At 44.8% G+C, this 24885-nt stretch overlaps 1 protein-coding gene across 15 annotated transcripts in view; it reads right to left on the reverse strand.

The window, feature by feature from the left end:
• LRRFIP1 (LRR binding FLII interacting protein 1) overlaps positions 1–24885 on the reverse strand; it is a 90326-nt gene that overhangs the window by 23683 nt on the left and 41758 nt on the right. For 4 of the 15 annotated variants that reach the window (XM_052674586.1, XM_052674584.1, XM_052674585.1 and 1 more), the window contains exons 3-10: positions 15999–16049; positions 13566–13598; positions 12776–12823; positions 10334–10390; positions 9071–9151; positions 7976–8020; positions 7027–7092; positions 4363–4440 (exon numbers count right to left, since the gene is read on the reverse strand). The exons of 4 other annotated variants lie outside the window; for them this stretch is intronic. In XM_052674586.1, coding sequence (XP_052530546.1) covers positions 4363–4440; positions 7027–7092; positions 7976–8020; positions 9071–9151; positions 10334–10390; positions 12776–12823; positions 13566–13598; positions 15999–16049 — 459 coding nt within the window. Of the gene's footprint in view, positions 1–4362; positions 4441–7026; positions 7093–7975; positions 8021–9070; positions 9152–10333; positions 10391–12775; positions 12824–13565; positions 13599–15998; positions 16050–16574; positions 16620–18238; positions 18287–22055; positions 22074–24885 lie in introns of all 15 variants that reach the window. 7 more of the 15 variants (XM_052674583.1, XM_052674580.1, XM_052674582.1 and 4 more) reach the window with 3 other exon arrangements.

Genomic DNA, 24885 nt, shown 5'->3' on the forward strand with positions numbered 1-24885 from the left:
TGTTTTTAATAAGATAAAAACATCGACATTTACTCTCTTCTTTAAGTGAAGCACCACATGAGTCAAATAAAAGCTTCCATTTACAAAGGGGAAGACGTTAAAGCTCACGTGTTGAAAGATATGCATGCATATCTGCTATGCATACTACTTACATACTACTTCTACTTGGCTCTCACCCCCATACTGTGATGTTTTCCTGTGGATTCCTTGCAAAACAATCTTCAATAATTGAGGCTTGTGATAGGATGTAATCATCCAGAGCTATTAAGTAACTTTTAAAATGCATGTGGTTTCAAAACTAACAGATTTCATTCATTCTGCCCAGCGATGCCCTGCAACACACGTCTATTTTGTGCCACAAATGAAACAGCCACAGCATTTTCTTCTTACAGTAAGAATCACTGCTGGTTAGTTCACCTGTTTGGAGCAAAGCCATTTCCCTTAGCCCAATATCACCTCGTTACAAAGATGCAATGTTACATTGATAAGGCAGTGACACCACAAAGGCTGTAACGATTGTCTTGTGAACAACAGAAGCCTGTTTGATATGAATGTTCCCCACAGTTCTCATTCAGCTCGCTGATGGAGTACTTTCCAAACACAGGCAGCCAGCAGGGGGAACCCCGGCTGTTCAGTCAGTCTCCAAGGAGCCCTTGGGCATCTGATCCAGTAAGAAATCAAAGGACATTCAGGAAAACCTCTTTGAAGTCACACAAAACTCTTGTCTGAAAAACTTACCTTCCATATCTACATGCAATAACAAGCATCGTATGCAGCTAGATTGAACACATGTGCTCCAGTTTCACTGCGCTACACCCAGCATGCTTGCTAAGAGAGAGACTGAGAGGAACGCACTTAATGATACATGACCTTGAATTTATGGAACACTGTCCTCTTTCATTTCTACAAAGACACAGGTCTGTCTCTCACCAGATCATCTCCTTCACTGTCAACAAGTTGGGCAATTCGTGTCTCAGTGTACAAAACAAGAAGGTAAAGGAGGCAATCTTCTGAAGAACCCCAGCACGCACATCTTTGCTTTGGCAAGAGCAACTGGCTGCTCTTTGTAAAAAGAAGTGAGTGGGATCAGAGTTCAGCCTCTTCTCAAAGTTAGATCAAATAAATCCTGAGCCACGATACAAAAATGTCAGCAATATCAGAGGCTTACCGCAGCTGGAAACCTCACAAGAGCAAAACCATCCTGCAAGCCTATATATGGATATAGTGCCTATTTTTCACAGACACTAAAATCACTTTAGCACAGTATCTGAAAAAGTCCTCCTCTCCACAGCACAGAGGACTGGCAGGCTAACCCTTGAAGCTGTTCTGTGAGTGACTGCCCAGGACAGACAGTGAGCTGCAGCAGCACTGCAGTGTGCCTGACACAAGTGCTCCAACACCTCCTGTGCAGCCCTGAGGCCTGATAGCAGTTCTGCAATACATCCCAGCTGCACACAGGAGAGGAGAGGAAAAGTTACCCATACCTTTAAGTCAATGGGCATCCCTCACCTCTCTGGGCAACCTGTGCCAGTGCCTCATAACCCACACTGTAGAAAGCTTCATCCTTATGGCCAGTCTAAATCTCCCCTCTTCTGGTTTGAAACCATTTCCCCTTGTCCTATCACAGCAGACCCCGCTAAAGAGTCCATGCCCTTCCTTCTCACACCTCTCTCTGCATACTGAAAGGGCACTATCAGGTCTTCCTGGATCTTGCACTTAGATCTCTTCTTCCTAAAAGCAAGGCCTCGGCTGTGACAGATCTAGTTAAGATCGTTTCCTGCTCTTGAAGCAGCAGGGCCTGAAAGAAAAAGAGTGGCCCGCACTGAATAGCCAGCAGAGCAACCCATCCAGCCACAACCACACACCTCTGGCTGCCTGGCACGGGCTCCCGGTGGCTCAGGGATCCTGAATGTTGTCTGGTAGGAAGAGCCACCTTAACTCCACTAATTAGCACTGAAAAACACTGCTGAACTTTGTCAGGTCTCAAGTGGATCTGTCACAACCATCCTCACTCAGGAATGCATGCTACGCCACAGCTCGTTGTTTAAACAAACTTATCAGTGTCGGAAACACGAGTGAGCATTGGAGAGGTCTAAGCAGATGCAGGCCCTGCCAGCGCCCAACGTAAATCTTTTGGAGCAAGGAAAAGGTAAAGCTTCAGCACACAGATAACTGCTTGCATGCAAAACAAATCTGTTGCTGTTTTCATTTCATTGCTGGCAAGAATGTGATAAGCTTCTTCAAACGACAAACGCCGTTCACAGCCATGCTTTGATTCACATCCCAAGGCCTGCCCTTGCTGAGGGGCACTACATCTCCAGCCACAAGCTGGCAAAACTTACTGTAGCTTCTGGCACGCTGCTTAATGAACAGTGATAGAGGGAGAAACAGAATCCTCAGAGAGGATTTCAGTGACAGCATATCGTGCTCTTTAATTCACAAAGCTAAGTTCAAAAGTTTTCCCTTCTCAATATCTAATTCCTCACGAGAGTCAATCAAGCTAAGGAATGCTTCGATTGCATTCATCTGCCTCACAAACATTAAGAAAAATCACATCCACCTTCAGTGTTAGGCACTGATTTTTATCACAGCACACAGATAGTGAACTATCAAACCGGTAGGTGACAAAAGCTTGCTGGAAACTCAGCCTGTTCAGCCCTGAGTGCTTCCTGTCTCCTTGCAGACCAAATTCAGTGTGGCATCTCTCCAATTTCTGGGCTGACACAACAAACCACCTCCACCCACTTGCATGCAAACAGTGAGCAGAGAATTAAAATAAGAAAAATCCCCTACAAGTCCCAGGAGGGACAAACTGTGTTTTGTTATTACTAAGAGCAACTTGCACTAACGACTCAGAACGCGTGCAAAAAAAACAACCACATAATGGAAGCTAATGTCAACATAGGGACAACCAGTTCTTACACTTCAAGGGCTGTAATGGCATCCCTAGCTATACTAATTATTTTTTTTTGCCTTGTGAAAAATTAAAATTCAGTTTTAAGGCCTCTATTCACAAACTTTATTCAGCACCTTCCTCAGATGGAAAGACAGCATTTGCTCGATGACCTGAAGCCTTTGCTCACTCCCTGCTGAAGGTAAGCAGCATAAACACGTGGGCAGAGCTCAGGCACCCATCCCCACTATGCTGCAGGCACTCTGTGCAGTTCCAGCTGTGGAACAAAGTGCCAAAAGTGCATTTCCAAACTGCAGGCTGTGCCTGGGGGGAACTGTGTGATGGAAGACACCTGATACGATGCCATTCATCACTGCAGGCAGTCTGTGTTACTGAAAAACACCACTCCAGATTTCCATGGTACAGCCTACCTCACTTCTTGCTTTGCTAGCTTGAGTATCCAGATATCCCCCTTGAAAAGCCACCAAGGCAATAGATGTTATGACTAGAGAGGCATGCTATGTGTGTTAATTCATACCACCATCCTGATCTCTCTGCAACTTGAGGACACGATAGGCAATCCGTAACAGGTCTCGCATCACCACATCACTGCTTCACTAAGAGGAGCGCCAAAATGCAGCGCCACACTTCCAAACACACTCAGTGTGAAGACTGACTGGTTACAGATGAGTTTACTGCAAGCTGCACATTTCCTGTAAAAGGAAAGCTGTCACCACAATAACAGGCCTTGCTCTGAAATGAACAACAAAGTATTCAGAGGTGGGAACAACTAGATGGAACAAGAGAAAACAGCAGCGTGCCACTGAAAATAGGAGACAGCTACTTTCTATCAGTAAGAAGCAAGGGAAAAAGTAGATGTCTCGGCCAACTACAGTCACAGGAGTTGCACAGCCTTTAGTTTTTATGCCTTGCCCGGCCATCACCACTCAGGAGATCACAATGCTGTCCAAGTAAGTACACATATTACCTCTAGCACTTCATGATGCTAGAGACTCTGCTCGTCTGGTAGTCTACAAGTATGTTCATCTACAAGTATGTTCAGCTCCAATTTCTAGATAGCCCTGCAGCAACACCACTATACTGCTAATGGAGAGAAACTGGAATGCTGCAATAAGCTGTAGGGTTTCCTGATTGCAACCGTCACAGGAGATGCAGCACTATCCATCAACAGTGCAAACTCTTCCTCAATATCCTTTGCCAATGTGCTTAAATCTCTACACAATTTAGTGTCTTTACAATAACCCTCTAGGTTCCTGTAAGAATGCCAGTTCTATTTTCCCTCTGTTTTTGTAACTTCTCATCTGGTTCACCCCTTTTCTTTGTCTCTTGTATCACCTAGATGGCCCAATTAATAGAATCAAAAACTGTCTCATGAGGGACAACGACCTCTTTGTGCAGAGAAGAGCGTGAAGGACAGAGAAATAGAACAGGAAAACAGAGGAGCTCACCACTGGACTGGCCCGAGCAGAGCTGGCTCTTGAGGACGCCCGAGATCCTGAACCAAGGTAACAGCTGTACTCTGAAGGCTGCAGTGAGCAATCCAGGAGCAGCAAGCAGAGAGGAGAGAAAAGAATTAGGAGTGGGAAAGGAAGCAAGATAGAAATTAAAGCACTGCATAGTTACAGTTACGTGGGTACATGCAGCTGGACAAAGGAAGAGCAGTTAAAGTCAGAGAACAGACACTTCAGGTGTTACTTTGAAGGAAAAAAAAAAAAAGGGCAAACAGTAATTCTAGTTGAAGTTTACCAAGGAAAGAGTTTTGATTCAATTCAGAGTATGGCAGAACAAGAACAGTAACTTGTATTTAAATACCTTAGGACACCATTCACAATCAAAAAGCCCTCCACTTCTACACAAAAGGCTCAATCCTACTTGCGCTTGAGAGTTCCGAGGCTCTCCAGAAAGCCTTCTTGCTCTTCCAACATTGCACACATATAAAATGAATCCATGTTCCACAGGCCAAAGCAATAACCAGACAGCTCCACAGTGATTCGAGCAGAAATCAAAACCATCTCAGAGACTGGAGAACCTTCAGTCTGCAGTGGGAGCTGCAGATTTTCCAGCACCTGCAGCCCTCACCTCTTGCCAAAGGAAGTATTTTAGCTCTTCATAAAAGCAAATACCAAAGCAGTGATGCAGAGCAGACAGGGCTGGCTTGCCGCTGACAAGGGCAAAGAATGCACGTATCCTGCTTTGTTTTCAGAGCTTATAATGCAGTGGGAGTACAGAATGGAAACGAAAGTTTGAAGCAGCAGGGAAACAGACCCAGAACTTACCCTGTATATTAATCTTAGAACTATTCCCTGTGTTTTGCAATTTCCAAGCAGCAGCTTTGTACTCAATCTTGTATAAGAACAAGGTTTTGTAGAACATAAGCATATGTGAGAGAGGGAGACACATTCAGAACAGACAAAAGTGAACCAAGTCCCTGGGTATCTGCTAGACATATTGTTTTTCCTATCAGCACCCCCTCCAGGCACTGTGGCCCTTCCAAAGGGTCATGTGAGTGCATCAGATCTCCTGCACAAAGCCTGGCACTGAGCAGAGGAAGCAGGCAGCTCAGGGCAGCAACAAGCCCCAGTTCAGTCCCCGGTACCTTGAGGAGATGTGTGACCTCTGAGAGTTGCTTTCACAGTCCTCTGTTCTGGGATATGAAATCTAAAGAATTATCGTACTTTCAATACGCATCTACTCTTCTTGTATTTGGAGGTTTCTCCATTAGTTTGCCTGGACACTACAGGAGTCCCCTAAAACTGCTACTGAGACACCCAGGCCTTCGCTACTGGAGGTCTGTTTTGTTGACTTCCATCATGCACAGCATAAATGAAGCTTACAGTACTAACAAATGTTATCAGAGTAGTTGGAAACAACCCTGAATACAGTCCAACACAGGCATAGCTACTGACCACAAAGCCACCCACACTGCATTACCCTCTGACAGCAGAGCTATGGGCTTCAGAGATGCTGAAATTCCTACTGGAAACACCACAGCTGTGACAAAGCCATGCCACGTGAGGCTGAAGTTGCATGCTTCAGCTCTCACTCTTGTACAGACCACTGTGCAACACAAACCAGGCTGGATGTGGCTCTGGGCAGCCTGGTCTGCTGGTTGGTGACCCTGCACACAGCAGGGGGTTGAAACTAGATGAGCATTGTGGTCCTTTTCAACTCAGGCCATTCTAGGATTCTGTGAAACCAGAGGGGTGATGATGCACAGGATCTGCGGCATGGTGCTGGATGGGGACAGACGAAGGGGAACAAGCACCAGAGTTGATTTCATCTTCAGCCCATTAGCAGTGGGGCTTGTAAACAGCTCTCAAGCTGTCCACTGGGAATTATTTCTCCCCAAATCAGAACTGTGTCAAATGGTGCTTTGAGATGTTTACCTACAAAGGAAGACCTGTCATACAAAGGATGCAACCAGCTTAGGGCAGCGCAAACAACAAATCCACTGAAGTGCAGGCAGACCATTCCACAAGACAGCCAAATGCAAACAAGGCGTAATTGGGAAACAAAAAGTAATTTGAAGCTTAAGATCACTAGCAGTGAGATGCACAGCGCTCCTAATGAGGCAGCATTATGCAACGGGGGCCCTTTAATGCCTAACAGGGACTCTGTGGGCATTCTTGAAAGTCTGTTTCCTCCTTCAAGCCAACTACATTGCAGTTTTTACACATTAACAGCTATGCTTGTGCACGCTAACAGAGCAATGGTGGGGAAGCAAGATTTCTTTTTAATCTATATTAATCTCAGTTTGCAGAAGAAAAATGAGGTCTCAGCGAGCAAAGGGACTTTCTGCCAAGGTACCTGAGCTGGAAGCTAAGCACAGGGGCAGAGCTGAGCTCCCCTTGCTGCAGCAGTGACACCGCCTGCTGCTGGGCTCTGCTACCTGCACAGCAAGGCCATGATGCACTGCTACACCACGTAGCTCAGAACTTAGGATTTGGTGCAGGCTCACGGAATCAGCGCTTGCACTTTGCTACAGCAGCAGGCTGTGAGTCTGTCACAGTCCATCCTGAACACTCCTCAGCCCCAAAAAGCCTGCAGTTCTGGTAAAGACAGTTACTGAAGGACAGAGACACGACAAGGGGGAAATGCAGAAAACATCTTACAGCACGAGAACTAGAGGCACTATAGCGACGACTCCCGCTGTAAACACTCTCGTCATACACAGACGCCTACAAGTAAAAGACAGAGTCAGAACAATCCTAGCAGATCTAAGTTTCTACTTTCACTCTGTAGCACTGCAGATTCACACGGTGCAAGGACACAGGGGAATGAAGAGCATCTCCTGCAAACAACCACAAGCAGCATGCACGTGAATAATTAACACAACCTGAAGTCAGCAGGCTGGGAAACCCCACCACGTACATGCAAAACCTGAACGACTCCCCCATACCCATCACAGAGCCATGCATTTCTAGCAGTTAGCCCATCACCGATTCCACTGTTAATGTTACCCGTGACCAAAATGGCTACATCAATTCTTAAATTTCTTATGTCTGTTTGATTTTCATTTCTGGTGCTTGCGAAACACACGATGCCACACGAAGCCCAATGATGAGCTGGTTTTCCAAACTAATAAAAAAGGAGGAAGATGCAGACTGGGCTCCAGTTCACCCTGGGAGTGTCCAGTTCAGGAAGCAGAAGCAATTCTGCCTTGAAGTGTTGAGAACTAAAACGAGCATCACTCACAGTTTAGGTTTCAACAAGAACCATGGAATTTGGCTAGCAAGGAAGAATTGATGTTGCCTCTCTCCAGCCTGCCCCTGTTCATCCCAAGGGTGCACCAAAACAAAGATGTCTGCATCCCAAGGGAAGCCCACAGATGCTCCACAACTCCACGAGCACAGCTGTAAGTTTCCAATGGGTGTAAGAGGAAGGATCAGCAAGTCTGATGTACAAACAGCATTGCACACGGGCATTCAGATGGATCAGACAGGTGAAACCAGAATGTGAAAGAATTGGAGCCAATGAGAACTACAGAGGTAAAAGACAGTATGTGCATGGCTGGAAGTGAGTGGCTTCAGTATTTGTGTTTTGAGTGTTAGTACAACAAACCCTGTAACTTCTGGCTGGCAGGGCATCGCTGTACAGCAAGGAGGGCTGAGGAAGACAAGCACAACACTTTTTGGCATAGAAAATGAAACCAACAACAAAAGAAGGGTGCCTATAGCAGAATTCACAACAGGTAAAAGGTTAGGATTATTACACCACAACAGAAGGAAACCCAGTATAAAGAATGTTAGTTGTCTGATACATAAAAGCATTAGATCTCATCTCTCAAGAGTGAGAATACCAAGCACACATGCATTTCCTACAGGAAGGGAGGACACCAAAGTATAGAGAAGCACAAGAGCATAATTTAATTTTAGGTTATTGTTATTATCTCCCAACACGTTTGTGTGCAGCAGCCAGAAAGGGTGTTTCTCCTCACTTCAACCAAAACCAGACACAGAGCTACGTGCAAAGACAAATACTTTAAGCTATACATGGTAAGTGTTCCACCTCTCGTGTGTTGCCACTTAGCCCCAAGAAACCCCAGTTATTCAGGATGAAGTTATGACTACCTGAGTCAGAGCACTGTTAGTAATCAACTGCACACCTCAGGGCAGCAGGCACGTACTGCTGTGATGCTCCAGCAGCAATTCCAGCTCACAGGCCTGGTGCCACCCCCAGCTGTCAGGAGCATGGTGACGCTGCCTTGTCCTGCTCAGAACACTGCTCCAGCCTCAGCATGCTGCTGCCCAGCTCCATCCGCATGCAGAGGACAATGCAACCTCTCAGGGTACTGGGAAGCTTTGGAATTTTGCCTCTAGCATCACTTCAGGCAAATAGAATTGCCTGAAGAACTTGACGTTTCCCTTTCGCAGAGCAGTTTAGGCCAAAAGCAGGAAAATTAACCATTGGAAAAGGAGGAGCACCAAACCAAAACTACTTCTGCCCACGTGAAAATGGCTTGCCATTACTCTTTCCAATCTTAAAGCAAAAACATTGCTTTGGTTTTGGGATTTTTCTTTTTGGTTGTGGCAGTTTCACCAAGAGCTACAACTCCTGACAACTGGTGCAGATTAATTTCTTATACAAGAGGTCACATTATCCAAACGAAGCCAGAATGAGAAGCACAGGCCAGGTGAAAACCAGTGGACAACAGACCCAGTTTCCATTTTGGGAAGAAGGCTGAGACGTGGAAGCATAGCCACTGTTGTGAAGACCCAGATCAGGGTAGTACGAAGCCTGCATTAATTGCAAACAAAAAGCCCTTGAGAACTCAATAACACGACTTTAAACTCCTTCAAGTGGGAAATAAAACGTACATTAGTAAGAGCACTGGTTAAGAACACTGAGAAGTCCACATGATCACAGGTACAAAAAGGCAACTGCATTAAGGAAACTGCATTCAAGGTGAGAGGACATGTGAAAATAGTTCATCCTTTCTATCTGTGAGGTAGAGGCTTAAATGAAAGGTCTTTCTTCTATCCCTATCATACCAAGAGGATTTTCAATCATTCCAATGGAACCCAAGCAGTGTTTTTCCCTGGATGACTTTCTTACACGCATTTTGCTCTTCCTGCACCTGAAATGTGTCACGGAAGAACAAGAACACCATCAGAAGCACTACATAAGGCTCCTTGAACTCCCAACAGTTCAGCAAGGGGGCCAGCAGCAGGACGTGCTGTTTCTTAACAGCTTAAGCAACAGCATTTCATCTTCTCTTACCAAAACATACAGGCCAGATGCATAAAGCCATACACACACACACAGTGGAGTTCCCAGTAAGCTTTTCTATGAACATTCCTAGCAATGCAGTACATCAATGGTGATATCACACAGCTCAGCAGTAACACTTTCACTGGCTGTTCACCTTTGTGGGAACTTCCAGAACCTCTACGTGATGTAGAAAACAAACAAGTGCTTTGGGAAGCAAACTTCACATAAACATCAAACGCTTCGGGAAAGTCCAAAGGCCAATTGCAGTGCTCACGTGCAAATGCACACTAAGTACTCCCAGGTTAGGGAGTCTCAGCCTTGCACACGATGTGAGCGCATTGCACAGGCTGCAAAACAAGCTCTGATACGCAGCACCTGCACAGACAGCGCCTGCAAACCCTCCCTGCCATCAAGATATTTCTTGCTACAGTTCAACTTTTACCCAATTTTGATTACAAGTTCAGCAATTCCGGCTTCCAAGTTCTTGTATCAAATGCAGAGACTTCCTTTCTCACTCACGACCTAGTTTTATTTTTTCTTTAAACAGCTTATTGCTGCACCTCTACATCTGAGAAACTGCAAAACCCGCAACATGCAAGGCAGGAAAAACCTGCTTCACCACACAAAAGAATTCGCTAATTAGATTTAATCCCCTTAAATACAGCAACAGATTTTAGAGCAATATAAATCATGCTACAACATACTAACCCTGCTAGATTTTCTACTCTGGGACGATCCATACATGTCTTCCTCATAACCATTGCTCTGTTATGGAAAGAAAGGGGAGAAAAGGAAAGAAAAGGAGAGAAACTGATGCAGTCCCAACAGACAAGTTTGTGTGACAGCCATCATTTATGAAAAGCAAAAGCAGAAAGAGAACTTTTCAAAGCTTAACCATGAACAGAAGTGCAGAACTGGGTCAGGGTTTCAAACGTGAGGATGTGAACACTTTTGCGCCCGTCGCTATCTGCAAACCAGCCAAAAAATGTCAAGGATACTCCTGCCTGCCTTTTTGACCCCTTTCTTCTTCTTGTTAAGAAAAACCTCTGCTTCCCCCATTGTTATAGCACTGTAACACCTGTAACTCTTCAAACTCTTTGTAAAGAGAACAGAGGATGAAAAGGAAACACAAGGGACGGGAGAGTATAATAAATATATCACAGTAGTTACTTACATTCCTGGCAGCTGAACACCTTAAAAAGCAGCAGATTATAGCTAAGAACTTCAATTTATATCCAAGAAATTCTGTTCAGCTGACAAAGAATGATATATGAAATCTCTTTTTGGCTTTCCCCAGCTATACCAAAACGAACCCCAGACAGCGACCATCCACCACCTGCCAACGCTTGGCAAGGCAACACAAAGACTGCAAGGGGTTTCAGTGGGTTCAGCTGTCCTCTGCATGCTCAACACCCCGCCTTATTGCAGCACGTAAGTTTGCTCTAAGAGGAGAAAACACAAACGTGCTCAGAGTGAATAAGAGATTCAGAGTGAGACAGCCAAAGTCATTAAGCCCATTCTGAACCCATTTTCAAGCCAAAGAGATACCATATATCATACAGTTAAAGGAGAAGAATAACATTAAACTAATCTACCTATTATTCCAACCTCCAGGACACAGCCTTGCTCTCTATATGCAGATAACCAGGTGCTACAGACTTCTATAGATAAGCAGACAATGCTGTCTTAGATGGGAAGAGCCCAGATGAGATCCTTTCCAGCTGCTAGGTTTCCCAAAAGCTATTTTTCAACTAACTGCATCTCTTTTAAAAGAACTTGATCTTGGCAAAGCTTTCACTCAAGAGCATTAAGCAGAAGCACAAAATCCTTGGAGTCATAGAGTTTCATGTAATGCTTCTCCTTTATGCCCTTTAATAATTACCTTGCTTTGGGAAATTATGTTGAATTGCCATGATTCATTTTTCACAAATCCAGGTTATCTACTGCTGCTAATGAGGCACTTCTCAATACAATTATTTTCATTTGCCCTCTTATCTTTTAGATTTCAAACTGAAGCATTACAGATCTGGTCACTTCCTTTGCCCCAATGACCACTTATGACCACTGTTCCCTTCTCTCCAGGGACCTGCCCAGCTCACACTTCCAAAGGCAAATGCTCCAGCCAAAGCTCTGCAGGATGAACTTCATCAGATCTTGCTGACCTTTATTTTATGCTAAGCATCTGATCAAAATCTTTATGAAAACTGAAACAAACAGGATGGCACACTGGAGAGAACTATGCACTCATCCTTTTCTCTCTCAGTTCCTTGAATCTCTCCCCGTGAGATTTCAGCTGACATCCTGAGTGCTGCTCTTTACCTTCCATGTAGATCTAGCTTTGCAATGCAGGTCCTCCTAGGGCAATTCCAGGCAAGATCAATGCCTTTAGGTTTCCTAAGAAACACTAATGTTTACCAAGTTACAGTAAAGAAACGTCAAAATGCCACTGCATTAAAGGGAGGCACGTCATTAGATTGATTTCCTTCCAAAACCCAGGCAACTGAGTTCTCCTGGTGTTTCACCAGCCCAGCATGCTGAGTACCTGGCTGGAAGCACTGCCATTCACAACGTGCCATGTGTTGTACTGGATAACTAACATCCCTATCTGAAAGTAACTCCAAGAGTTGTGCTACCAACAATCAGACAATGTGGGATGGAAGCAAGCTCCCTCAGCCTCCTGAATATTATTTCTAGCCAAAAGCTTCATCACCCCTAGCTAATGTACATCTAATTTGCAAATGTTGTGCTCTTGAAGCCTTACCCAATTGTTAGGTATTCAAATGAAGCTGTAAATGAAGTTGCTAAGCTACTACTTTCATGCATGAAAAAATACTGCTTCTTTTAGCTGAAAAGATTCAGTCTTTACTACACATACTTACCATCGACTTCACCTTTTTTACATGCGTAATATTAAAGCCTCAGCTAGATTTTGAGTGTTTCAGAAGGCTCTCTATGTACAACACTGACACAGACCTTTGGATCATGCTACACTTTACAGATAAAGCAATTCTAGGCATTCCTGTGGAGGCAAATCGTGAGTTACATCGTATCCTTGACATTGGGCTGGAGACCTTACAGCCAGCCTACTTGCTTCTCTAGTCTCATCACAGCATTTTTGTATACAAAAGCCTCAGCCAGACAGATACATACTGCTTTGGAGTAGTTCTTCCATTTGGTCCTCTCGTTTTCTAATCCAGCCTGCAGTGAGATTAAGAATGCAGGGTGAAAAGATCAGTGCATTTACGTGCACACACCACAGCCAGGCATGCACAGCATCGAGCAAATCCATCAGTTCAGCATCTCTCCAGCTCTACAGAACATGGCTCAGTAAGCACACATGAAAAAAAAAAATCATATCTCAAAGTCAAATGGCCAGTTATTAGAGAATATTGTTAGAAGTGATGATAGTATTGTTAAATTTAGTAGCTACAGTTAAAATTATTCATGCTTGCTGGATTAAGTCAATTTACTGAGCTACCAGCTGTCTATACTTACTACATCAATACATCCATGCAAAATCCAAATGTGTTTGGACTATTTCTGTATATAGGTCACTCAAATAGATTCATTGCATTCCTAATCTGAAATAGGGCAGGGAACGAAGAAGAGTGGGGAAAAAAAAAAGCTAGTCTGTAAAACTGCTCTCCCCTGAAGCAACAGACAGACCTCCCATTTGACACAGCACTGGCACAAAACAGCACAGCTAACAGTGTGAGGAGATTTAAACACTGAGTTTCAAGTCCCAGCATTCATTTCCCCTACTAGGTCCTTCCCGTGCCCCTGAGATGCAGATCTACCTCAATGCAGTCAATGAACATCCTGTGATGAGTTGTATTATTGCTCACCCCTCACCTTAGATGAGCTATCACACTTGATGTTAGTTTTTTTTTTTCCACACTTAGTTTTTAAACACACAATGTAACTTTCAGGCTATTCTCACCACTGGGTAGGCGCTGGCATACTCCACATGAGACTGTCAAAAGAACAGAAATCAGAACAACAGAAAAGAGTGAAGCAAATGATGGCAATCAACCTCCTTCGTCCCCTACAAGATGAAAATCCTACAGAAATAATTCTGGTGATGCACAAAGCCAGAAGCTGGGAACTTTGTTGAGTAGACAAAGCAAGGAAACGTGCCCAAATTGTGTCCTGAGTGACTAATAGCAGCAGCCTTACTGCTGGAGTCTCGGATGACAGCCAGCTGAGAAGTGGGGGAACAAAGGCGCCTGCAGTAAAGACTGAAGGAAAGCAGCATCTCAAACACCGTTGGTGCTACTGAGCCTCCTTAAGAAAAACCGCATGGGAAAGAAACGAGAAAGGCAGGATATTATTGATGGCTTCAGGATGAGCCACGGAAAAGCTGCTAAAGATGTCCAACCTCTGGAGCCCACAATCTCCCTGCAGGAGGCACAGATGCACTGGGGACAGCATTATAACTCATAGGCTATTGGCTGCAGCACAGCCCAGCTGCAGAGCTTCAAGCACTTGGCTGCTGTGCTCTAACCAACACCTCTGGTGCAGCCCACGTTGAGGGCTGGAAAAGAATGGCTGCTTCAAAGAGTAATTCCTACTGCAACCAGCCCCACAGGGGTGCCAAAAACACATCAGCTATCAGAAAGGGAAAGTCTTGAACGGCAATCACAATGGAAATAGTAAGGAGAAAGTATTTACATATCCAAAAACAAAGAGCAGTCACTGTTGAGTTTTATGAACCCTGCATGGACACAGACAGCGCTTCCTTCATGCTAAAGTAGCTCAGATGTCCCTAAAGGTGACTTGCAATTGGTCGTCACTCAGTTATTTCTTTGCTTTACACGGGCACAGCAGGAGCCAAACTTTCACAACCAGATGTGGTCACACTTCAAACAAGCTGCTGCATACCCATGCTAGGAAAACAATCAGTGCGTGCTCTCATCACTTCATTTCAAGTAAAACAGCCCTACATGAAGCATAAGGGTAACTCTCCAACCAGGCTAAAAGAACATGCAGGTTTATTTCTTCCTTTCTCCTCCAATCCCAGAGGCACTGGATGAGGAAAGGAAGCCTTCAGATATACCAGGCTCTGTCAAAGCCCTTCCTCTGCATGCCCCAATTGTCAGATGTCTTGCACAATGCTACTTTATGGGGCAGCGGGGAATCTGTGCAACATCATTGGAAATAGCAGGATGTAAAGCTTCAACCAGATCGTCCTGTCAGAAAAGGACACTCTCTGCAGAAGTACTGGGTATTTATGGGCCATCCCCTACAGCAGGGGAGATCCCTCTTTGGCAGAAGAGCAGTGGTGATCAGACAGCCCAGGAGAACGTGTCAGGAAAGCTTCTCAAGGGACTGTGGGGAACAGAATGCAAGGCTCCTGTTTAAGTATATAAAAACAAATCAGGTGCATATTATAAAAATGCATCAAAGGAATCAACAGCAGATTTCCAGGAAGAAGCCTTCCAAGTGAACACAATGATAAGAAATGCAGACCTTGCTGAGAATAATACTGGTCTTGCTTGATCTATAAAAACAAAACTGACGGTCCAGCCTAAATCATCTAACTCGTACCAGCGATAAATCGGGAACAGCATCAGCAGAAGATGGAGTTATTCTCAAACACATCTGTTTTAGGCACAATTGACTCCAAAACAAACAGCAGCTGATTTGCGTTCAGAACTGCTGGGTGCTCCCTGCATTGCCCTGCTGCTGTTCCTGTTGTGTTGCCAGCTGAATGCCTCGCACAGATCCCAGCAGCAGTGGGCTCTGACCATCTTCAAAAGACCATCAACACACACTGAGACAGCAGCATTAGCTGCTAAGTGCTAAACTGCTTAACTAGCCCCACAATTACAAGAGCTATTTGTGTTTACCCTAAGTAAAGATTTGTACACATGTATTATATGGACAACCATTGCACTGACAGTTGGAGAACAAGGGTTGTAGGCTTTTGTACAGATTAGCAGTGGTGCACTGTGGCACCGGGTGCCCTACTAATCCCTCCCCAGAACTCCGTGTGGCACTTTATTCCCCAAATTCTCCATGTTGACAATCAAGCAATGGAGCTTACAAGGCACAAATGGCTCCACAGGCTGAAGTTTTGGCTAAGTTCTTCCTGTGACAAAACAGTGAGCAGCATTAACCAGAAGGATATGCATCAATGCTTTGCTCACGTTTCTCAGAGAGTAGAAATCAGACAGTTCCTTGGCTTGAAGGAATTATTGGCCTAAATGTAGCAGTGCAAAAACACACGCCTCGAGCACAGAAAACAGCACGACCTTGGAAGGAAGGTGTTTGCAGAGGACTTAGAAAAGGTGCAGAACAATGATTCTGTGGTACAGGAGGACAGCAGCTTCAGTACACACACATGCACACTTAATTTGTACAATTTACCAACCCTCAGGCTTCCACGGCTACCCACTGACATGCGCTCATCTTCATCCGAAGCCTATCAAAAGAAAGTACAAAGACAAGAAAACAATGAAATGAACATAAATAACAGGCAATGATGTAAACATGGGTGAGCTTTGATGGGACAGAAGGAAAGAAAGGAAATAAAACTTGAAGAATTAAATAGAATGGCATTAAATTCCAAGCTAAAAGTAAATTAAGTCGTATCCTGCCCAAGAAACAATCAGCATTTTACTACAGGACAAATTACAAGCTTGCTCGGCTACTCCCAGCTTTATGTTCACGGCCCATGGTTGAATATAAAAATGTTATACACTCCAGGCAGGTTATTTCCCCATCCTCCACCCCACCCCTTTATTTTAGCACATTCGCAAGAGCTCTTCAGAATAACTGGAGAGAGGGCAGAGAAGCCAGGATGTGGGTTTGGGGCTTCATTCAGTTGGGGGGGAGGGGAACATTGTGGTTTTTTTTCTCCTTTTGACAAGAAACTGCTTTACTCCCATCTATTTAATGAAGGAGCAATGCCCAGCTACAAAGGAAAAGCAAAAGCACAAATACTAACCGAGGCATTTCTTCGGGCTCTACGCGAATAGCGCTCACTGTCTTCCTAGCAAGGCAGCAGAGAAAAACAAAGAGTGAAGCGTTGAAAGGACAGGTCCATCAGCAGAGTGCGTTCAGAAAGAAACAAGGAAACTTCAGAGCGTTTTGGAGTCAGGAAGGTTAATCCAAATAACGGGAGGTGACGTGTTGTCAAATCAGAAAACCCCTTTCCCTTCACTGCGACCCCAGCTTTCTTCCCCTTCACGTTACAAAAGCATCTGCATCCCGAAACACAGCATCGTTACTTCTGTGGGACAGAGGCTGTGCAAACGCTGTAGCACGTGTTACAGTTCAGTCAACTGATTTGACATGGAATTTGGAGAAAGTGGCAAAAAACAGGGGAAAAAAGTAGTTTCAACATTGGAATTGATGGTTTTCAGTGGTGAGCTGATTTCTAAGCAAGGGAATTACTCGTAACATAGGGCTAAGTTCACCATACAGTCTTCCAATACTTGAAGGGAGCATACAGACAGGAGGGAAATGACTGTTTATGAAGGTGGATAGTGATAGGACAAGGAGAAATGGTCTTAAACCGAGACAGGGGAGGTTTGGGTTGGATAGTAGGAGGAAGTTTTTCCACTCAGAAAGGAGGTTGCCCAAGGAGGTTGTGGATGCCCCATCCCTGTGGGCATTCAAGACCAGGTTGGATGTGGCTCTGGGCAGCCTGTTCTGCTGGTTGGCGACCTGCACACAGCAGGGGGTTGGAACCAGATGATCATTCTGGTCCTTTTCAATCCAGGTCATTCTGTGATTCTATGTGGAGAGACTAAATGGCTCATCTGTATGATTGGAGCATCTGAAGTGGCTGGCTGCTCCCTGGGACAGCAGGTTTTATGCAGGGATGCAGCAAGCCAGTATTTATGCTAGCTAATTATCAAGGAAAAGTTACCTTGCAGGCTGGAAGTCAGCTGTTCCACTGTGCCTCTTACAGCATGCACTCTCTGAATTGCAGAGAAAGGCCACAAGGGCAAGGAACAGTAGTTTTCATCTGGCATCACTGCTAAGCGATGTCACGAACTTATGCCAGACAGACACATGAAGGAAATGTCCTCCAGCCCTTCAGCAGTCCTTTCATCTCATGTCATGGCTGTTAAAACAGACTGATGCTGCTAACGGCCACATCTGTGTCTAAGTTGCTAAGCCAACTCAAGCAGCTTAGCAACTAATGAAATCCAAGATCAGAAAAGGTGAGCACTGCCACAGTACCACTACTACTGCGTCTGGAATGGTCAAAACTAACAGCAGAAGGACAGATAAAACTTGCCCAGCATTTACCTGAATACAGCTTTGAAGAAGTTCAAATTGTAGCAAAATCCACAAGAAATAAAGAGTGTGTGTGTGTGTGTATGTGTGTGTGTGTGTGTGTATTCCTTGCATTAGTGGCTCTATTGGGTCCACAAGCTCATCCAATCTTCAAGTGATAGGATGGATATAGAGGTCTCCAAAAAGAGATGGCTCTAACCAAACCCATACCAGATTCAATCTTCATTTCAGATGCTGATGTGGATTGCAAGAACCTGAGTGCTAAGAGCGTATTTCCAGTGTATGGAAATATGTCTCAAATTCTACCAACTGCACAAAACTTCAACACATACAAGCTGATTAACTATGTTGATCAAGGCCTACCATCCATTGCTCGATGTCGCCCCATTTAGTATCCAGACCATAATATTTCTACAGACAGAGAAGGGAAAAACTGAATTTAGATGAGAAAGGCAAACACTGAACACTCAGTCATGCATTGCCAGTGCACACAGATTCACACATGCGGATTTCATGGCCGTGCCAGTGACAGCATCCATTGGGTGCCATGCCTGATGCAGCAGATGCCCAGAAAAACTTCCCAGCACAGGGACAGGAGCATTTAGCAGGACAGTCTGACCCCTACACAGCTCCTTATTGCTCAGCAGTGTCAAAGAAAACCAAACAGCACCACGGGGAAAGGAGCAAAGAGCATAATGAGTCTTGAATTTCTGACCCATTTAAGTCAAGGCTCATTATAAGCGACCTGAACACAGAACACTTCCAGGATGAAAAATGCTGTCAAACTGTGTTCACTGCACAGATCTGTCAAACTGGGAGGACACGTTGAATAAAATGCAAATAATCTGTGTATTCCTATTGTTTTCTTCATCCACAGATCTCATTTTTGCCTGTGTTTTGATCATCTTGGCACGGATGGTAGAACAGAGCCTTAGGATCCTTTATACCACAGCAGCAAGGTTGGAAAGGTCTCTGTTTTAGTACCATATCAGACATTTCCCTAGCAGGCTGTCCTACCTGAACTCACGTGCAGGTCATATGCTCTTGGCATAACTTTTGCACTTCCCACTGACCTTGCATTCCCAGCAGACAGCAAATTGCTGAAGATCAACAAGTTCAACAGGATTTTCCATCCTTCCCAAACACACATTTGGAATCTAATCTCAGGAAGCTCACATTTATAACGGCAACCATAGCACTGCAGTGTGAGGAAAATCACCAGGCCTAAGCACAGTAATGGGCAAATGGAAATCCTGCTCAAGGAAGTATTAGATGGATTTTAGAACAATTTAGGTTGTGTATTTTGAGGTTTGTGTATTTGTGGGGGGGAAAAAGTGCCTACACTTGCCTGCTTTCCAGAGGCTGGAGGAAGCAGAGCAGGAGCAGGTAAAACATTAACTGATGAGCAAAATTTGCCATCTTCTTCCTCATAGAGCTCAGCATTTTGCAGCCACTCGATGGTATTAATGTATCTTGACTTGCACTCCAAAACCCCACTCTCTACTTAGTAACAAACCAGAAGAAACATCTGAGCTCTCTGATACTGCACCAGTTTATTCCCACTTCAGAGTTTCCTTTCAACAAAATTATTTTCACCTTCAGGCCACCTTTATTTTCACCTTAATAGCTCTGAAGAGAAGACAGCCCATTACAAAGCGAAATACGCACAGGGCTGCTGCATGTGGACATCAGGGAAAACCCAAACTGTGCAAAGACTTCTGAATGCTGCCAGTTCTAAGCCGAAATTCTTCAGAAAAAGATTTCTAGAAAGTAAGTATCGAGGCCAGAAATTTGGAAAATGTGAAATAAACCCACTGCACTGCAGGTTTTAACAGCACACACGCATTTATCTGGAAAAAGAGACAACAGTTAAGATATTTAACCACTTCCCTATGCCTTCCCCTCTTGATCCTGCAAAGCATCTCAGCGTGTGCACAAACACATCCAGGATCTCACTGCAATGCCTAGCCAAGCTGCACTTGAGTGAAACTTCTCCCTGAAACTACACGAATTAGAGAGTGTTATAATAACTACTGTTTTTCCAAGCATTGCATACTTCCTTGTATGTGCTTGGATCAGCTGTTTCCAGGCAGAAGTAAAATATGTATGACAGCATGTTGTAAAATTAAGGTTTATGTAAATCACATCCTGAAAGCGAGCCCAGCTCTTAAAGCTATACGAATTCCAGCTGGTCAGGGTTGTGTTTGAGAGCAGAACCTACAGATTATGCTTTGTGGCAAATCAGATCAGGTAAAGCCTTATTAGAGGCTCCCTCTTTCCCAAAGAAAAAATGGGCAAGGTTTTCTGACGCTACAAATTGATTCAATTAAAACAAAAACACAAAAAGCCTACGCACATCCAAGGGGAAAGAAAGCATGCTAAAAACCTCCATATAAAGACAGAGGGTCCTTTCTCACACGTAGGAAGGGCCCACAAGTACCCTGATATTTCATACTGCCTACCCTTGGTTCTCCACTTCCTGATACAGGCTTCCGAATTCAGTTCTGCATAAGAGAGATGAGGAAGCACTCCTTGAAAGGCTTGTATGACTGTCTCTTTCTCCACCAGTGTGAAGTGACAAAGCTATGTTTCACATCCCCTAAAGAGAACCATTAATGAAAGCAATAGCCTAGAGACCACTTCTATTTGAACCTAAACAACACATCTCACACGCTGGACTGAGCCAATAGCATCTGAAGTTTCAGCTATTTTGCTCCAGACGCTTCCCAACCCTTTAAGCCCACTGTTCTGCCATAAGGGATCTGCTGGGAGTGGAAAGTGAAATAACACCTCCATCGTTTAGCTGGATACCTCTTCCAGACTCAAGTTCTCTTCTACCCTGAAAATTGATATTAAAATTCAATAATTAATGACATTAATACCATTGAGAGAGAATTCCGGATCAGATTTGCTCACTAAGTGCCTGTAAAACTGCTCGACTTGCAAACTCACTAAGGGATGCCATGAAGCTAACCCACTTATCTCCTCATCCACGTCACGACACCAACAGTAAACAACTTCTTTGTCTCCCACGGGGCTGCAAAAGTAGCAGCAGATTAAATTAGCTCCCATACAGGAGATTGATACATTGATAGCCTGTTGACCCACAGGAAGACATTTAATTTGATTCACCCAGTACGTGGGCAACTCCAGAAATAAATACAAGAGTAAGATGGGTTTGTCATCAAATTAACCAAGTCAGGATTAAGCATGAGAGCATGATTTCAGTAGTTGCCTTTGTGCATGGACAAGAGAGCAGCATTTCCAGAAGCACACACACTGCTACAGAGCCAGGAAACACACAGTGAGGGCCCAGGAGCAACACAAGCAGGCTGTGGTTTTGGGACACATTTCTCACTCAGCAAGCAATACAAAAAAAAAAAAACAGGATAAAAATCATTCAGTATAGCAGAAAATGAGCAGGCTTCAAGAAATCCATGCTTTCTCTCCCCCTGTGAAATTTCTTTAGAGCTATTCTCTATGTACTGCACAATTCATGTGCTGCAACCACAGAACAGCAAAAGAAAACCCCAAACTTCTGTTACGTAGCAGGTGATCTCCATCACAGCTCTTATCATCATGAGAACTGTGAGAAATGGAAACTGGGGAGAGATCATGACTTTGAACTGAGTGGACAGAGCATTAAACAACACAGAAGCGTTTGAAAATTTTTAGTACACTGGAAGAAAGGCCATACAGTTCATTTACCCAACGACTGCAAACACAAACACAGTGTCCCTGATTTACTTCAGTGACTTTCTGCATGCAAAGTCATCCGAAAGTCATTCCTGCTGGCACCCATTAGGTGCTTGCACAGCCTGAAGTATGTGCAACGATGCACTTGGCCTTCAACAGCCAAGTGACTGCGTGGCTCTCAGCCACGCTCCGAGCTACCAAACTCATGGGATGGCTGCTTTGCAAAACTCTTCTTCTCCTTACTGCTCATTCCTTGTCAAACAGTCAGTGGAAAAGATGATACTAAGTGCCTAGCCAAACAGGTCACCTTGCCCTTCTCCCCTTTATTATCCACTCCACAAGGCTATGGGAGGAAAGGAAACATGAAGGCATGGAAACAAAGCCTGCCGTGCATCTTCCACTCTTAAGAAGTTTTTCTGAGGTGCAGACAGGACTCGTGAGAGAACACACACACGCAAACAAGAATGAACAAGCAAAGCCCTACCTTCTGAACTTGATAGATCTAAGGGGGAAGAGGGAAAGGAAAGAAACAAGGAAACAAAAGCTAGCGTGAATGAATGAACAGCGACACAACAACAAGCCAGCCTAGAGGGGGAAAAAAATTCATTTATGCAGAAAATACAGCAAAACATGAATACAAAGAAACATACTCAAATCCTGTTAAGTCGGGTAAGATGAAAGCAGAGGTTACACTCCAGGCTTCCTTCAACACAGCTTGCTAAAATACAACACTCCCATGCGCCTACCTGCTGGCTTCTGGGAGGTGCATGGACATCTGCTCCACAGACAGCTGGGCAAGAGAGCAATCCAGCTGGAGGGCAGGGCCTCCTGCTTTCCTATCACTCCGATTTCCACTGCCCAAATACTCACCTGGGATGGCAGCTGTGCATCTACCATTACAGTGGGGAGAAAAATAAAGCACTAACTACAGACAATGCGTGCTTCTGTTAAGGACCAAGTCCTCCTTAGCTGGTGAAACAAATGTCATCAATGCTACCTATCTTTCAGCTGTGTGCAGGACAGCATCAACTTGTGCAAGAGATTTTCAGAGCATTTTAACACGTACTGCCAGAACTGCAGGATTTCTGCAGGTTTTGGTTTTTTGCAAGAGACCCCCCCTCCTTGTTCAAAAGATGGAACCCAAATTCAGAAGGAGATTGCAGCTTCATTCTCCCCCCTCCTCTGCTGAGCACCCTTTGAGCTTCGTATCTGTAGCAGAAAGTGACAGTGCTGTTCAGAACTGCCAGCTGTCTTACTGTCAGATGAGTACTGACTGAATGACTGCGACTCCCAGCCCTCTGCTACATGAATGGCACCTGGGGGACGGGGACAGTGCTTGGACTCCATCCCTTCCGCTGGTCAGAAGGTGGCAGGGCAGGCAACCCTCGTACTTCTGGACATATCTGGATCTCTGCCATCTGTGGCTCTGGGCCACCTCAGGTGAACCCAGAGCCCAGTGCTGGGTGCAAAGCATGCTCCTTTCAATCACTGCCTCCAGAACCGGCTCAGGTTCACTTTCTTGACTGTGAAGAACAACTGCAGAAGCCAACTTAATACCTTCAAAGCGTTGATTTCTATTCCTACAAGTGCACAGGGTTTAACCAAGACCCACAGTTAAAGCTAGCTTTCCCACACAGCTAATCACCTCACTTTATCTTGCACTAAGAAAGCCCGTAAGAAGAAACTGCACCAAAGCCTCCCACAGTTCCCAAGAACACACAGCAACTCCAATCTGCATATGCAGGGTGCTTTTCATCCATTCAAGCACTGCACTTTTACATGTGGCAATTAGCAGGCAGCTATTATAGGTTTAACATTGCCACGCTGTTGTTTCACCCACAGTATGCTCCTTTCAAACATACCCTGCCAGGGCTTGGTAGCAGGTACAGCCAAGCTTTGGGGCACGCTGACACCACTCGCACGTGGATGATGCTTTCTGATAGCTGTCCCATGCCTTTGGGACAAAGGTCAGACTTCTGTGGTCAGCCCATAGCATGGTCACAACAGCTCTGCTCCAGTGCAATCTCCAATCAGTGCAGCGCCCTCTGCACCTTCACACTATTTGTGCAAGAAAGACACAGATAACCTTCACCAGCTCCTTAGTTTCTTCTCCACACACATCAGCACCAAGTTTCCTGGCCAGCCTCCCACCTCCCATTCAAACACCAATGCTCTTGTCTCATTTTTCCTGCACTGCCTAGGATCTGAAATGGCTCCAAACTCTTCCATATGCCAGCTGTCACACAGGACCTGCTGACTCAGCTCAGGCTTGCAGCCACTAAATCCTAGCAAGGGGAAAAAAAAAAGGGCCTAAGTCGTGATCAACAGGACCTGAAAGCAGATCAAGGGTGTTCTCACATTAGCTTGCCTTTAGCACGTTTACATTCACAGGCTGTAAATGACACGGGGGGAGGGGGGGGAATAAAAAGCCACAATGAAGTACCAGTAACATATTTTACTTCACCAAAGCATGAATGCAAAGAGAGAACTATGTGCAAATAGGTTTGTTGACAAAGAAAGAATGCACAAAACTGCACAGGCAAGTGTTGTGCTAAGCTGAAAATGAAGCGAGGAGGCACATACAGAGCACTTGCCCTGAACTAAAAGCAGAGGCTCATCTGCTGCATGAACTGCCATGCAGGAACCTTATCCTGCAGGTTACAGAGTGGGAGGAGATCTCTCTCTCTTCCCTTCAGGCTTCAATATCAGCTTAAACAGTGGTCTCCCACTGTCGGTCCTCAAAGAGACATCTGAGCCTTGCCAGCAGAACACAGAACATACTCCTACATAAAACATTCTTCCCAATTAGCCATTAATGCTGAGGCTTTAAAGTGTCCTGATACTCAACAGTTAAATGCGTCTTTAAAAAATAAATAAATAAATAAATAAAGAAGAAAACTTCAGTATGTATCACTGAAAGGGAAAAATACACACCAAAAAATCCTCTCTTTAACCTGGTAACCCCACCAGAATTTACAGTTTGTTACTCGGAGCTACTGAGCCAACTCCTGCCTTGTTCTGCTGTGTGAATTAAAAATAAATGTCAGAATGCACCCAAGTATTTGACTCGGTACCAAACATAACTCTACAGCAGGATCCAGATCGACTGACCTTTGACTCAGCAACTGTAAACCAAATGTTTAAAGGCCACAGCAGCGTGGCAGGGGAAAACACAGGGCCCAGCAGGGTGGGACCTGCAGCCTGGAAGCAGGCAGGGCACTAAGTGCCACCTATTGCAACCACCCACACAGCTGAGAAAGTGCATTGGCATTTGCCTCTCCTGCACAGACTGCGTGCTGGAGGATGCCAGGAAA

The sequence above is a fragment of the Tympanuchus pallidicinctus genome, unplaced genomic scaffold (assembly GCF_026119805.1).
Source record: "Tympanuchus pallidicinctus isolate F22 unplaced genomic scaffold, pur_lepc_1.0 scaffold15, whole genome shotgun sequence".
Lineage (NCBI taxonomy): Eukaryota > Metazoa > Chordata > Aves > Galliformes > Phasianidae > Tympanuchus > Tympanuchus pallidicinctus.